The sequence below is a fragment of the Choristoneura fumiferana genome, chromosome 12, assembly GCF_025370935.1.
Source record: "Choristoneura fumiferana chromosome 12, NRCan_CFum_1, whole genome shotgun sequence".
Taxonomy (NCBI): Eukaryota; Metazoa; Arthropoda; class Insecta; order Lepidoptera; family Tortricidae; genus Choristoneura; species Choristoneura fumiferana.
Window position 1 is genome coordinate 12,311,307 of NC_133483.1, and position 12,892 is coordinate 12,324,198.

The 12,892-nt window shown below is 35.0% G+C and overlaps 1 protein-coding gene across 2 annotated transcripts in view; it reads right to left on the reverse strand.

Moving 5' to 3' along the window:
- LOC141433356 (RYamide receptor-like) overlaps window positions 1-6,316 on the reverse strand; it is a 56,073-nt gene extending 49,757 nt beyond the window's left edge. Inside the window, exon 1 of one of the 2 annotated variants that reach the window (XM_074095354.1) lies at window positions 5,650-6,316. In XM_074095354.1, the coding sequence (XP_073951455.1) occupies window positions 5,650-5,660 (11 nt within the window). In that variant the 5' untranslated portion in view covers window positions 5,661-6,316. Of the gene's footprint in view, window positions 1-5,636 lie in introns of both variants that reach the window. The other variant, XM_074095355.1, reaches the window with a different exon arrangement.
- Between the last annotated feature and the right edge of the window lie 6,576 nt (window positions 6,317-12,892).

Below are 12,892 nucleotides of genomic sequence, written 5' to 3' on the forward strand. Positions count from 1 at the left end.
CTACTACATTGTAACAATTCGTATGTATAAACGGAATGGCTGCTTGACCTATGCATTAGAAATCTAAATAAACCTATTGCTGCTACAGCTAAGAAGCAGTACTTGTTTATCTTAGATAACATGGTATTAGACAACAGATGAGAATCTTTACGACACGCTATTTTAGTTCCGTATTTTATCTACTGAGTTCTAATCAAATAAACGAAACGAATAAATATATGACTCGTGTTTAATTGCTGTTTACGTTTTGTCTCATAATCATTTGGAACCTATTTAGTGATTTATTACACGCAAGTTCCGTGTTAAGTTTACTATCTCGATCAAATACTTGGCTTCTTCTTTGTTTGTAAGGAAATGTGCTGGCTTCTTAGCATCTTTAGTTTGATTCGTAAAGTTGTGGGATCAGAGTATCGGATTCCACTGTTTGCCGACAAATAATTCCCTTGAATTCTCTAGCAACAGAAACAAAGGGAACCGTGGGAAAACTAACACACTGGCTGTTATTTAACTTCACCCCTGTCAAGGTTGGCTGCTATTGGTGTATTGGTGGCAATTAACGTTGAAACGTACCTTTTCCCTAAATAAATTAGGTATTATCTCCACTGTCAAATTTTGTTTCCGAAATCTGCTTATGCATTTCCTGAAAAGTTACTTGAATTAGCAGAGAAAGTTCTTCACACGTTAAATACTTAAAAGAGCTTGTACTCGTATGTTTATGTACACTTTATTGCCTATTTGATAATACTCTGAGTGAGTTTTTGACGTCTCTTAGTTCACTCAGAAAAATTATCTATTTTGAGGTACAGTCAGCATCAAAAGTAGCTGGTTACTTTTATACTTTGTCGTTTTACAACCACGTACTTCGAGCCATACAAGATTCATAAATGTGTTAATGTGACAGAGTAAAAAAGTAACCAGCTACTTTTGATGCTGACCGTACAAGTTTATTTTAAAGTAGTGACGAAATACAAATCATGAGTGTAGAGTTAGAAATGAAGTAGAATTACTGACTGCACAAAACACATGAATACCTTTTAAAATAATGAAGGTATTCAAAAATAAATGCAATAAACTAACTTACAATGCAAAAAGTGTTTTAGGTTTTCAGTTATTTAATTAAACACCTTGTATATAGCTAAGTGACCCTTCGCAGGTCTAAAATATTTGTCCTAAAATTTTTTGGTCGTAATTGTTTGGTATAATATTGTAGGACATAGGTTAGGCTTATAGGATAGGATAGGCTTTTTTCCATACTTCTTTTTTTTCATAAAGCACTTTATGGTCCTTTCAGTCGTACTGCATATGCGCGAAATAGGTTACTAGAGCGTGTAAAAAAGATAATTATTTATTCTCGCATGCAGATATATATGTTTTCTATGAATTTAAATCAATTTGTATCTGCACTGGTAAAGAAGTGAATAAATAGCTATTACTTGGATTTTTTACATACCTACTTGAAATAATAATATAGGTACGACACCTACTCAAATCTAATTACATGTATAAATACATATAATAAAACTTAAAAACTAGTTACATAACACATCTATTATAAATTTAAACTGTTACTTTAATTTTTTGGTTTGTCAATTTGCTTGAAAATTTGCTTTGCGTAATATATATGCTGTTTGTTTCCCAAATTAATAAATATCATAAAAGCGATAGTGTGTGTGTTCGTATGTTTGTCCGTCTTTCACGTCGAAACGGAGCGACGGACCGACGTTATTTTTGGCATAGAGATAGTTTTTGGGCCAGAGGCTACTTTTTATCCCGGAAAATGTACAGTTCCCTAGGGAACAGCGCGCGATAATAATATTTTTTCGACCAAAACATATTATGAAAAACAATTTTGACCAAACAGTTTTCGACATTTCGTTGTTCATTAACGTTATTATGCCAAAAAATAAGTTACGAAATTTTTTCACGTAAACCAATTTTCGACCAGTCGATATAGACCCATATATAATAAGTGGTTGGTAATGTAATGTCAACAAGATTAACTAAATATTAGGCATACATTTATTATTTTTTCTACTCTGTTATCTGTGCTTTACTTCACTTGACTATCACGAACAGTAATATAAGAACATACATAACAAGATTCTGGAAAAGTCTATATGTCTATTCCCCATACAGCACTGTATCGTAATGTTGCTAAAACCGCTTACTGTTTTTTCTTAATTCGTTCGTTCGGCAGGCTAAGGTGCAGCCACTTACTTAATTCAGAATATGGTTTTTATAAATAACAAAAACTTTCCGTAAGCACATAATTCATGGCTGCCAACATAAGTAAACAAAATACATATTTTTAGACAAATTTTGTAATTATCGTTCACTAGTTTGTTGTTGTGTATTTTATATTTACGTTCGCCTTACTTTATACTAGAGTACCTATGAAGAAATATAAGCTTCCTTTTTTTTCTCTAATTTTGTATTTTATTTAATAAGTACATAGTCGTAGAAAAAATATTGTATGCAACGTTGTATAAATAAGTCAAAAAAAAGCTCGTGGCGTCTCTTCTTGACTGAATTATCACGCCACTCAACTTTTTTGACCCTTATTATACAACTGTTGCATAAAATACTATTAGGCACACAGCCTTCTATTTCAATCATTGGTGGAAGCATTACTTTAATGACCACTTAACCATTTTACTGCCTGCTTTACTCCTCATAAATAAGACTAATAACAGTAAACGATACAAAATTTAGGTAATATCGTTTGATGTTATTTAGAAAACTCTCGAAATTATTAAGTCTCTGAGTAGACGGAGAATTATAAGTGAATGCTTGTAACGTTTAATACTTACAATGTTTTATACATATAAAATTATCATTATTTAGTGTCATACAAATTTTGTGCTTCTAGCTCAGCTAAAGCCGAACAAAATAATGCATTAATTCAATTGTTCAAATTAATGTGATCCAATTTATTGTATTTATACTTTGTTCAAGTTATATTAAATAGGTATTTAAAGTATAGATATCCGTAATAAAAAAATAGATATATTAAAAAAATAGTAAATCCATTATATTTTCTAGCTAGATGAAGACGGGCCAGCAACAATAATTTTGCATCCCAAAAAAATTCGGCCGCGAAATTTAACTATAAATAAATAAGAGAGCGACTTTGATGAAAGTTTAAATAACATTTATAAAATAAAACAGAAATATTCCACAATGTAACAATCTAGAAAAGTACTTAAAATCGTTTCAGCCAGGACAAACACAGATCGTTAAATCGAGCAGTCACTAAAAAAACCTGTCGCAGTCATTCCCAAAAAACTCGTTTCTTTTGTATTTCTTAATTGTTCGCTAACTGTATCTACTCGTAGGTATCTACATTTAATGTAAATGAAATAGCATATTGTCCTCCTGTTGGTTTCAATAGTTATTTGTGCAACAAAAGAGCGCAAAGTTGTTTTTGGTGCGAGTGTTGAATTTGAATCTCGAGCAAGCGCAGGATTCTAGGTTAGAATCCTGCAAGCAGTGAGGGACTCAAACACACGAGATGCAAAAGAACTTTGGTCTCGTGTGACGGTACACTTACAACTTTTCACCTCAGCAGCGAGAACATAGGTTATAATAAAATCACATATACTTACCCAGTTACAAAACAAACAATATAAAAAATATATAAATAATCCGATTATTAACAAACAAATATACTTAATAATCACATTTAAAACCTTTACTAAAAAATTATACGAACTGTCGCCATTACATCTTTAAAGAGTCAGCAAAAAGTTAAGAATGCCAGACAATGATCAAAAATCTCCGGCGAGTAGAGAGATTTTGAATTCGGAATGAAAAAGTGTCCAGTAGGTACGATACAAATCTCATACTTATAACATGCATTGTAATTTGAACATAAAACTACTTGTAAAATATGTCATATTTTTTAATACAACAAAAAGCCTCATCTTTGAGTCATTAAAAAGGTTGAACACTTAACGTATTGTTTATTATAAATGTTATTAATTCTTTAAATATGATTTTATTAGGATTTATATTAAATAAACATAAATAGATTTATTTACAAATTCATTCAATTTGACAAATATTTATTCCAACTCTAAGAGGTAGGCAGTATACGAAACGCTACTAAAAAAACCGGCCAAGAGCGTGTCGGACACGCCCAAAATAGGGTTCCGTAGCCATTAAGAAAAAATATGTAATATTTTTCTAAGGTTTTCGTATTTTATACGGAATCTTCCAAGTTTAGGTATATTTTATACCTTAGGCTGCTATTTACTCTCAAACTACTAATAATTCTCAAGCAAACTTAGCCGTTATAGTTTCCTTGAAAGTTTGATATACTTACTACTATTCTGAATTTTTTCAAATTATTCCACCCGCCGGTTTAGATTTTAGAGGGGGGGGGGACGCTCGATTTTAATGTAAATTTGCACTTTAAAGTTGAATATTTTGCAAACAAATCACTGAATCTAAAAATTATTTTAGCAACCCCCTAATGATTTTAAAAGACCTATCCAACGATACCCCATACTACAAGGTTGGGGAGAAAAAAAAATCACCCCCACTTTACGTCTATATCTTTTCTTTAATTTTTATTGTACCATTTTGTCGGCATAGTTAACATACATATTCGTGCAATAATACAGCTTTCTAGCATTGATAGGCTCTGAGCAAAGCCGCGGACGAACAGATAGACAGACAGACAGACATGGTGAAACTATAAGGGTTCCGTTTTTGCCATTTTGGCTCCGGAACCCTAAAAAATAAGAGCAGCGGCTTTCGTACAACGAGGTTGCATACTTTATTAAAAGAGCGAAAAAAATTTGACATTTTGGAAATAATTCTTTTTCATTTAATTTATTCTAGATATATACTTACTATAAATACTTACTATAAACTTACTATAAGTTTAATTTAAGATTGTAATCAACACATTTGATTGTTTGACATTTGATCGTGTTGAAGTGAAAGTTCCGGATCAAAGTGAAGTTCAAATATTTGTAATTCAGTGAGAATAGAACCAGCACCGTCTAGAATTAAAAAAAAAAGTTTTTGATAGCAAAACCTGCCTGTTTGAGCTGCTGAGGTGAAAATATTTTTTCCTAGAACACTCCTCAGCACGCTGTTGCTTGTTGCATTGGTGATTCTGATTTTTCGTCTTTCTAATTTCTTGCCCACTTGCTCATTTGCCATCCAGTCGAATAAAAAAAAATGTATTTGACCTCGCTTTATTTGTTTGCGTCCAATTAAACTTCAAACTTGGTATAATAATAATAAATTCATTTATTTCGGGCAACTTGGCCCATACAATAAATACCTTACAGACTAACATATATATTTATAATCAATATTATTTAAAACTAATAGGCATTAGGCATATATTTGGGGTATAGGCATTTAGGTATACTTCGTAGTAAGAGATTCCAAGATAAAATAATAATAAATTACCACCGTCAAAATAGGTTGTAAAATGTTAAATTTACTAAAAGATAAAGTTATATGAAAACTATCTTTGAATGATGATGAAATAAGAAAATCGAAGTGTACTATTTCAGCTATTATGAAGAGAAATAATCTGGAAACAAAAAGGTTGCAGAACTTTTCCTACTGTCGACTGTGTGCTATGATAAGAACTATGTTAATAGTATTTAGCATACCAAAATGACTTGCCTAGAATCCATTGTGAAGACAGAAGAGGTCACGACGGAGAGCTGGATAGCGGCAGCTGATAAGATGTAGATCCTTTGTTCTTGGCCCAACGAGGCCTTTCTCGGCCCACAGTGATAACACACAAGACACACACGAGCCACGAAGCCCGGTACTGACTTACAGCTTATTTACAGAGCGATTAGCACGATTATACTCACTACTGAAGTTGACATTGCACACTAACAGATTTTTCAACCTTGCCACTTCATAAACAAATTATTCGTGCAAACTTTAAAATTTCATATATCACTTATGTGTGCACATGGAACACTTAGCGTTCGACGTATTTATTCACTTTAAAAGATCACATTTATTACTGCTAAATAGCAATTTAGTTTCTTTTTACATCTAACACTAACACTTATCACTTAATGTATCCACTTGTTAGCAATGATACAGTAGCCTTATTTCGTTACTCTTATAATAAATGAGTAGTAAATTGAAATAAATCACAGAAGTAGTCTCAAACTCCTGTTGTTGATTTATTGTGCTGAGGGCGAAATAGTATATTATTGTTTAACACATGTTGTTAGGAGTTTACGTCGCGTTTGGGCGGGAGGCGCGCGACTGAAAGTTTCAGTTTCAGGCTTCGGGCGCGGGTCGCGGATGCGATGTGCCGCGTCGCTGTGTCGGCCGCGACTGCCGCTCGTTTAATCATACACCCACCCTTTAGTCAACAACATTGGGTAAAAATGTCTTTAATTAATGTTCTTTTTTCGGCAATGACGTTGTAAATTCAACTTTCATAAAGTTTTACTTTAATTTCTTTGTTCTTATTTAATTTCAGTATTAGATAACTGTTCCTGAAAACTTTTGTTTAAAATTTCTTACAAGATATTTGAGGCGTATTTATTTTTCATTTGACTAAAAACAATTTTCATAAAGTTCAATTGACCGAAAACACTTCCTAGTGATTGGAGGCAAATAAAGGCGATAAAGATTTTGTTTGGGATAAAATGTGATTAAAAATGTTATAGTATATTTGATTGCGATTTTAAGAGCTTGAATAACGCAAATATTTTTATTGTTATCATTGCCAACAGAAGCTTAATTTTCAGCAAACATGTTATTGAAGACTACTAGACTAAACTACCGAGATACTCAGACAAAAGGAATGCAATACATCGGATTTAACCTCTTCACCGCCAACGAAGTGACGTACTCTGTACGCCAAAGAAAAACTGGAAGGATTAATTTCGAGTTGAATGTTATTCATGTATAAGTCGGCGGCCGATCATAAAATCCGCCAGATCACGCAATTCCTAGAAAAATTCAAATCAAATCGTGACATGGCGCCATTTCATGAATTGTTTAAGGGACATCCGCCATATCGTTCAAAACTTACCGTTTAACGATTTGCCTAGAGATGGTTTAGGCAGATCATGAAATTCCTAGGCATATCATGAAACGCCGTCATATCGGTTCTGGCACTTCGTCGGCCACTGCCGCGGCACGCTCGCTTCGCTCACTCTGCTCGTGCGTTGTGGTCACAATTCATACTAACCAGTCCTCGCTTCGCTCGTCGTAGGTACCTATATTTTTCTTTTTTTCGGCATACTTATCACGATGATCCCGGTATAGAGCTAGGAATATCGATGAATGCGTTGCTCTAATCGATCTGCCGTATTGTTTCTCAGGCACATCGTGATATGCCTGGCCAACTTTTACGCATATCATGAAATGGCGCCATTTCACGATATGCCTAGGAATTTCGTGATCTGGCGGATTTTACGATCGGCCGCCGACATATAGATGACCGTGGCGTGTGAGGCATTCCATTGGCTGTCACGACTAGATGACTGGGGCGGTGAAGAGATTATTATAACAGTAAAAAACAGTTTTTAGGATTTCTGGAAATTCGCACGGGATAAGGAAAAAACGGGATTTATATATTCAGTTCAACTAAATCCTGTGAACTATAATTACTAGACTCTTCAAATTTGGCACAGAAGTAGTAGGTGATTATATACGTAATAGTATAAAACAAGTTTAAGAATTTTCGAATATTCCTACGGGATAAGGAAAACACAGATTTTATATTCAGTTCAACAGGATGGATTTTTGGTTTTACTGGTCGTAGAAAATTGCAATTTAGTATTGAGGTTCCTTTGGGAATGTAGGAGAGCAGAACAAAAGGATTTCCAGAAATTGTGACGGGAACGGGAAAAAACGGGATTTTTCGTTTTACTGGTTGTAAAAAGCTGAAATTTGGCATGTAGGTTGCTTGAGAAGTGTAGGGAAGCATCAAAGAGATAATTTCCCGAAATTCCCACGGGAAAGGAGTAAACGGGATTTTTCATTTTACTGGACGCAGAAAGCTGAAAATCAGCATGTAGATTGCTTGGGAGTGTAGAAGAGCATTGAGAGTAGTTTTCAAAATTCGCACGGGAATGGGGAAAAACAGGAATTTTCGTTTTACTGGTCGTAGAAAACTAAAATTCCCGACTGAATGGATTTCCCGACATTCTGACGGGAACGGGAAAATACGGGATTTTCGTTTTACTTTACTGGTCCAGAAAGCTGACATTTGGCATATTGGTTTCTTGAGAAGTGTAGGGAAGCATTAAGAAGTACCTAATTTTCCGAAACTCCTTCGGGAAAGGAAAAAACCGGGCTTTTCGTTTTACTGGACGCAGAAAGCTGAAAATCGGCATGTAAATTGCTTGAGGAGTGTAGAGGAGCATTGAGAGAGGACTATTCAAAATTCTTACGGGAACGGGAAAAACGAGATTTTTCGTTTTACTGGTCGTAGAAAGCTGACATTTGGCAAGTGGGTTCCTTGGGGAGTGTAAGGGGGCTTTAAGAGAGCGTTTCCCGAAAATTATTACGGGAACAGGCAAAAACGGGATTTTGCTTTTTCTTATTTATTTTAAAAATTCTTTTTTTATTCCAAAGTGTGTTCTCCCGAGATGGCCCTATTGTCACCAAATCAGGATCTGATGACGGGATCACAAGGAAATCGAGGGCAACTCTCAAAACTTGTAGGCACGCATTACGTTTTTCATATATTTTCTCAAGCTATTTAAGTATTTGCGTCTGATAGACATCATCTTATGTTGATGAGCTGATGATGGAAGGTAAAACTCCTTAACGGTTAGGAGTTGAGCATTTTTTTTATATTATAGGTAGGTACGTATAGTAGACCGATAGTTGTATTCTTTCAGGTTATCCATGTGAGCTGATGATGAAAGGTTAAACTCCATAACGGTTAGGAGTTCGAGGAAGTTTATTTTGATATCATAATATCCACATGCACGTATATACCTTTAGTTGTATTCTTACTGGTTATTCATGTGAGCTGATGCTGAAAGGTATAACTCCTTAACATTTTGGACACATTAAGTACCTACCTACGCCAAACCAATCAACTCATTACGTAGCAAAAATCCATACCTATAAAACAGTATACCGTGCTACGAAATACCGTGACTGGCTGACTGACTGACAGACAGCTACAGCGTAGCTTAAACTACAGATTTTACAGACCTAAATTTGGCACACATGTAAGTAAGTGGATAAAGGATCATAGAAGTGCACTAAGTAAGGATTTTTTGTCTTTTTAAACTTTATCTATTTCTTTGTTTATTGGGGGTAATCCTGAAACAACTGAGCTGATTTAAAAAAAAACTATTAGTGAAAGCTTTTTAAAAATATATACCTACCCTAAATAATAGAGACCTGTTTCAGTTCAATCGCGGACAAAGTGGTTTTCTATTGAATTCACTTATTCCTATCCTACGGGAATCCTATGTCACGAAGGTACGAAGTCGCGGGCAAAAAAAAATTACACCCCTGACCTGAATATGTGAAACAGGGCATCAAAGTTGATTTTTAAATTCGAAAATTTGCAAATATAATCCGCCAAAAAATCATTTGAAACACGAAAATAAGGATCGTGAAAAGTAAATCTGTGATACCCCAAATTTAACGCGAGCGAAGCCGCGGGCAAAAGCTAGTATATTAAAATACTTATTACTTAGATATAAAATTATGAGAGCCGGGATTAGTTCCTATCCTTGTTAGTAAATAATTTGAGGCAGACGGGGAAGTTTGTTAAATTCATTCAAATGATTATTGTGAAAGTGATGGCACGTTCAAAATAAATATTCATCGAACTTCATAATTAATACCAGTCAGTGAATTTGTTGTAAGTTTTATGACATAAAACGATTACAGGCGGCGGCGGTGGACACGCTCGAATGTTTACCCGATTTCTAAATTAATGCTAATGCTTAAACCTTGAAGAGTTATGTCAATATTATAATTAAGAACTTAGTAAATTTAAGCAGAATTATCAATTTAATTTTAATATAAATCGCTTGCTCAGTCTCACGTTTGGTACTCGCATGCAGTGTAGCATATTGGCGTAGGTATGCGATGGATTCGTAGAGGGTAACGCGGCGTAGTTGGTAGCATACTTAGTGCCTATAGTCAAGACATTGATTAATTTATTTATAAATAACATTTACAGGCTTACAGTATATAAACCAAAGCACCTGTAATGTTAATTGGTTACATTAACAGTAGATTCATTAGCAGTGAGTAAAGTATTCGCAATCCATACTTCCATACTAATATTATAAATGCGTAAGTGTGCGAGTTTGTGTGGTTGTAGGTATGTTTGTCTGTCTTTCACGGCGAAACGCAAATGCATTCATTATCATAAATTACAATCATTATAAGTAGTAATCAAACTAACAGGTACATATGAAGTGAAAAAAAAATCATTGATATAAATAGGTACTTTTGTAGACCTCCACAAAGTAAAGCCTGAATGATTCGAGTTTTACAGTTTCGCCGCGTACTGCATTTTAGTGAAAAGTATAAGGTAGTAACAAGTTTAGTGGCCTTCACTCATTTCCTCGAATGTACATTGAATACTGATTCTGCTATTCGAGGAGCTGGCAATGAATGCAAATCGATGAGTGCCGATGGTGATTTAAAAAAATAGAATACATTTTTTACTTTAGGAAATAAAATTGGTGTTGTATTGTACCGCTCTTATTGAGCTACATAAAACTTTTTCGTTGAAAGTGAAATAAATTGGAATTGGCATACAAAACGAGCAGATTGTAAATGAAATAAATGCTAGAGTTTTCTTTAGTTCAGATTCCACATGCACAGAGTAATTTTAGTTGACAACCCCTGAAATTGATGCTCCAATAGAACGTAATAAAGTTAGCTCTCTTCTTCTTTTTAATTTTATTTCATGCTCATTTTCTTTTTTGTTCTTAAAAAAAATTTTGCTAGCATATTTTTGATAGTGACAAAAATATGCTAGCAACAATGCAGCCTTACCCGGCTCTAGAGTAAAATTGTTACGCTGTGGGACGGGCGCAAGCTGAATATCAGCGCTGCAAGTTTCCTTTGCTCGCAGCTTATGCTGAGCCTGAGCCCATTGCCACCTGCTTATGTTTTTTTTAATTTTGTAACCTGTCGTATTTTCAGTGACAATAAATGATTTTATTATTATTATAATTTATTATTAGCTAAAAGTGGTTAGATTGAACGCACCCTTTCGATTTCGATGAATTGTGAGCACATTCGACTGAATACCACAAGATCAAGAGAAATTGAAAGCTGCTTATTTTGGAACTTTTAATGTGAACAGCCAGATTTAGGGGCACATCTTCAGAATAATTGATTTTTCGTTAAAGCACAAAACGATCACTTGAGGGCCAAATTGAAATAAATTTAACTTCTGAGGCCCGACGTAAAATGTCCGTTTTCATAATTTGAACCGAATGTCAATCAAGTAAAGTTCAATTTTTTTCACGCCAGGCCCCACGAGGCTATTTCAGCTTTTCTATTTATCTTATTTTTTATTTCGTTACGCAAACATTAATGGACTTTTCTATTTATTTTTATTTGATTACCTATGGACTTGTGTTTGGAATTTCTTGTGTTTTAGGGATCCAGATCGTTGTCCCCTGATCGGTTGCATTTTAAATGAAAAAAAATTTTCGTACATATAGTAGGTAAAGTTGCTATGTACGATAAAGATATTACACACTGAATGCTGAACACAGAATCACAAATACAACATTATTTCTCCACCAATCTATTTTGAGCCAAGTTTTAAACTATGAAAACTTACCTAAAGATACCACAAATAAAATTTCGAGGAAATAAACAAAGCAAAGCGAATGCGACCTTTTACGACATTGGCAAGGGCAGAACCCGTATAACTTGTACAACATAAAATTATCTAAAAGCTATTAAAACACGATTCTTCGATATAACTATTTATAATGGATATCTGAACAAAACTTAGCCTATTATCATAACCATGATCTAGTTCTTATTGCGAGGACGACAGTGGCCAGAAACTGTGGTGCAATATACCTACCTCTCAAAAATCTGACAAATTGGAACTACGAGTATTGACCTGAGGCCGTATTGCCTAACGTTTCTGGCGCTCGCGATCGCAATCAAATGTCAGTTTTTGTATGCGAAAGCTGTCATTTGAATGCGATCGCGAGTGCTAGAAACGTTAGGCAATACGGCATCTGGGGCCGTATTGTTTAACGTTTCTGGCGCCCGCGATCACAACTGAGTGACAGTTTTTGTATGCGAAAGCTGTCATTTGAATGCGATCGCGAGTGCCAGAAACGTTAGGCAATACGGCCTCTGGGGCCGTATTGTTTAACGTTTCTGGCGCCCGCGATCACAACTGAGTGACAGTTTTTGTATGCGAAATCTGTCATTTGAATGCGATCGCGAGTGCCAGAAACGTTAGGCAATACGGCCTCTGGGGCCGTATTGTTTAATGTTTCTGGCGCCCGCGATCACAACTGAGTGACAGTTTTTGTATGCGAAAGCTGTCATTTGAATGCGATCGCGAGTGCCAGAAACGTTAGGCAATACGGCCTCTGGGGCCGTATTGTTTAATGTTTCTGGCGCCCGCGATCACAACTGAGTGACAGTTTTTGTATGCGAAATCTGTCATTTGATTGCGATCGCGAGCCTCAGAAACGTTAGGCAATACGGCCTCTGTTCTTGTCATAAGTTACACGTATTATTTTAGTAGCTCATGTATATAACCGTTCCTTTAAAAGGCTTACTTACCAAAAAAAAAACGATAGTGATTACTATTCATAATCTTCGCCTTCTCTAGTGCCAAAAGCAAAAAAAACTCCATTTACTTTTGAGAGGTAGCTTTGTGTGTTCATTAAGAGAGTACAATAACCGACGTCGATGTGTT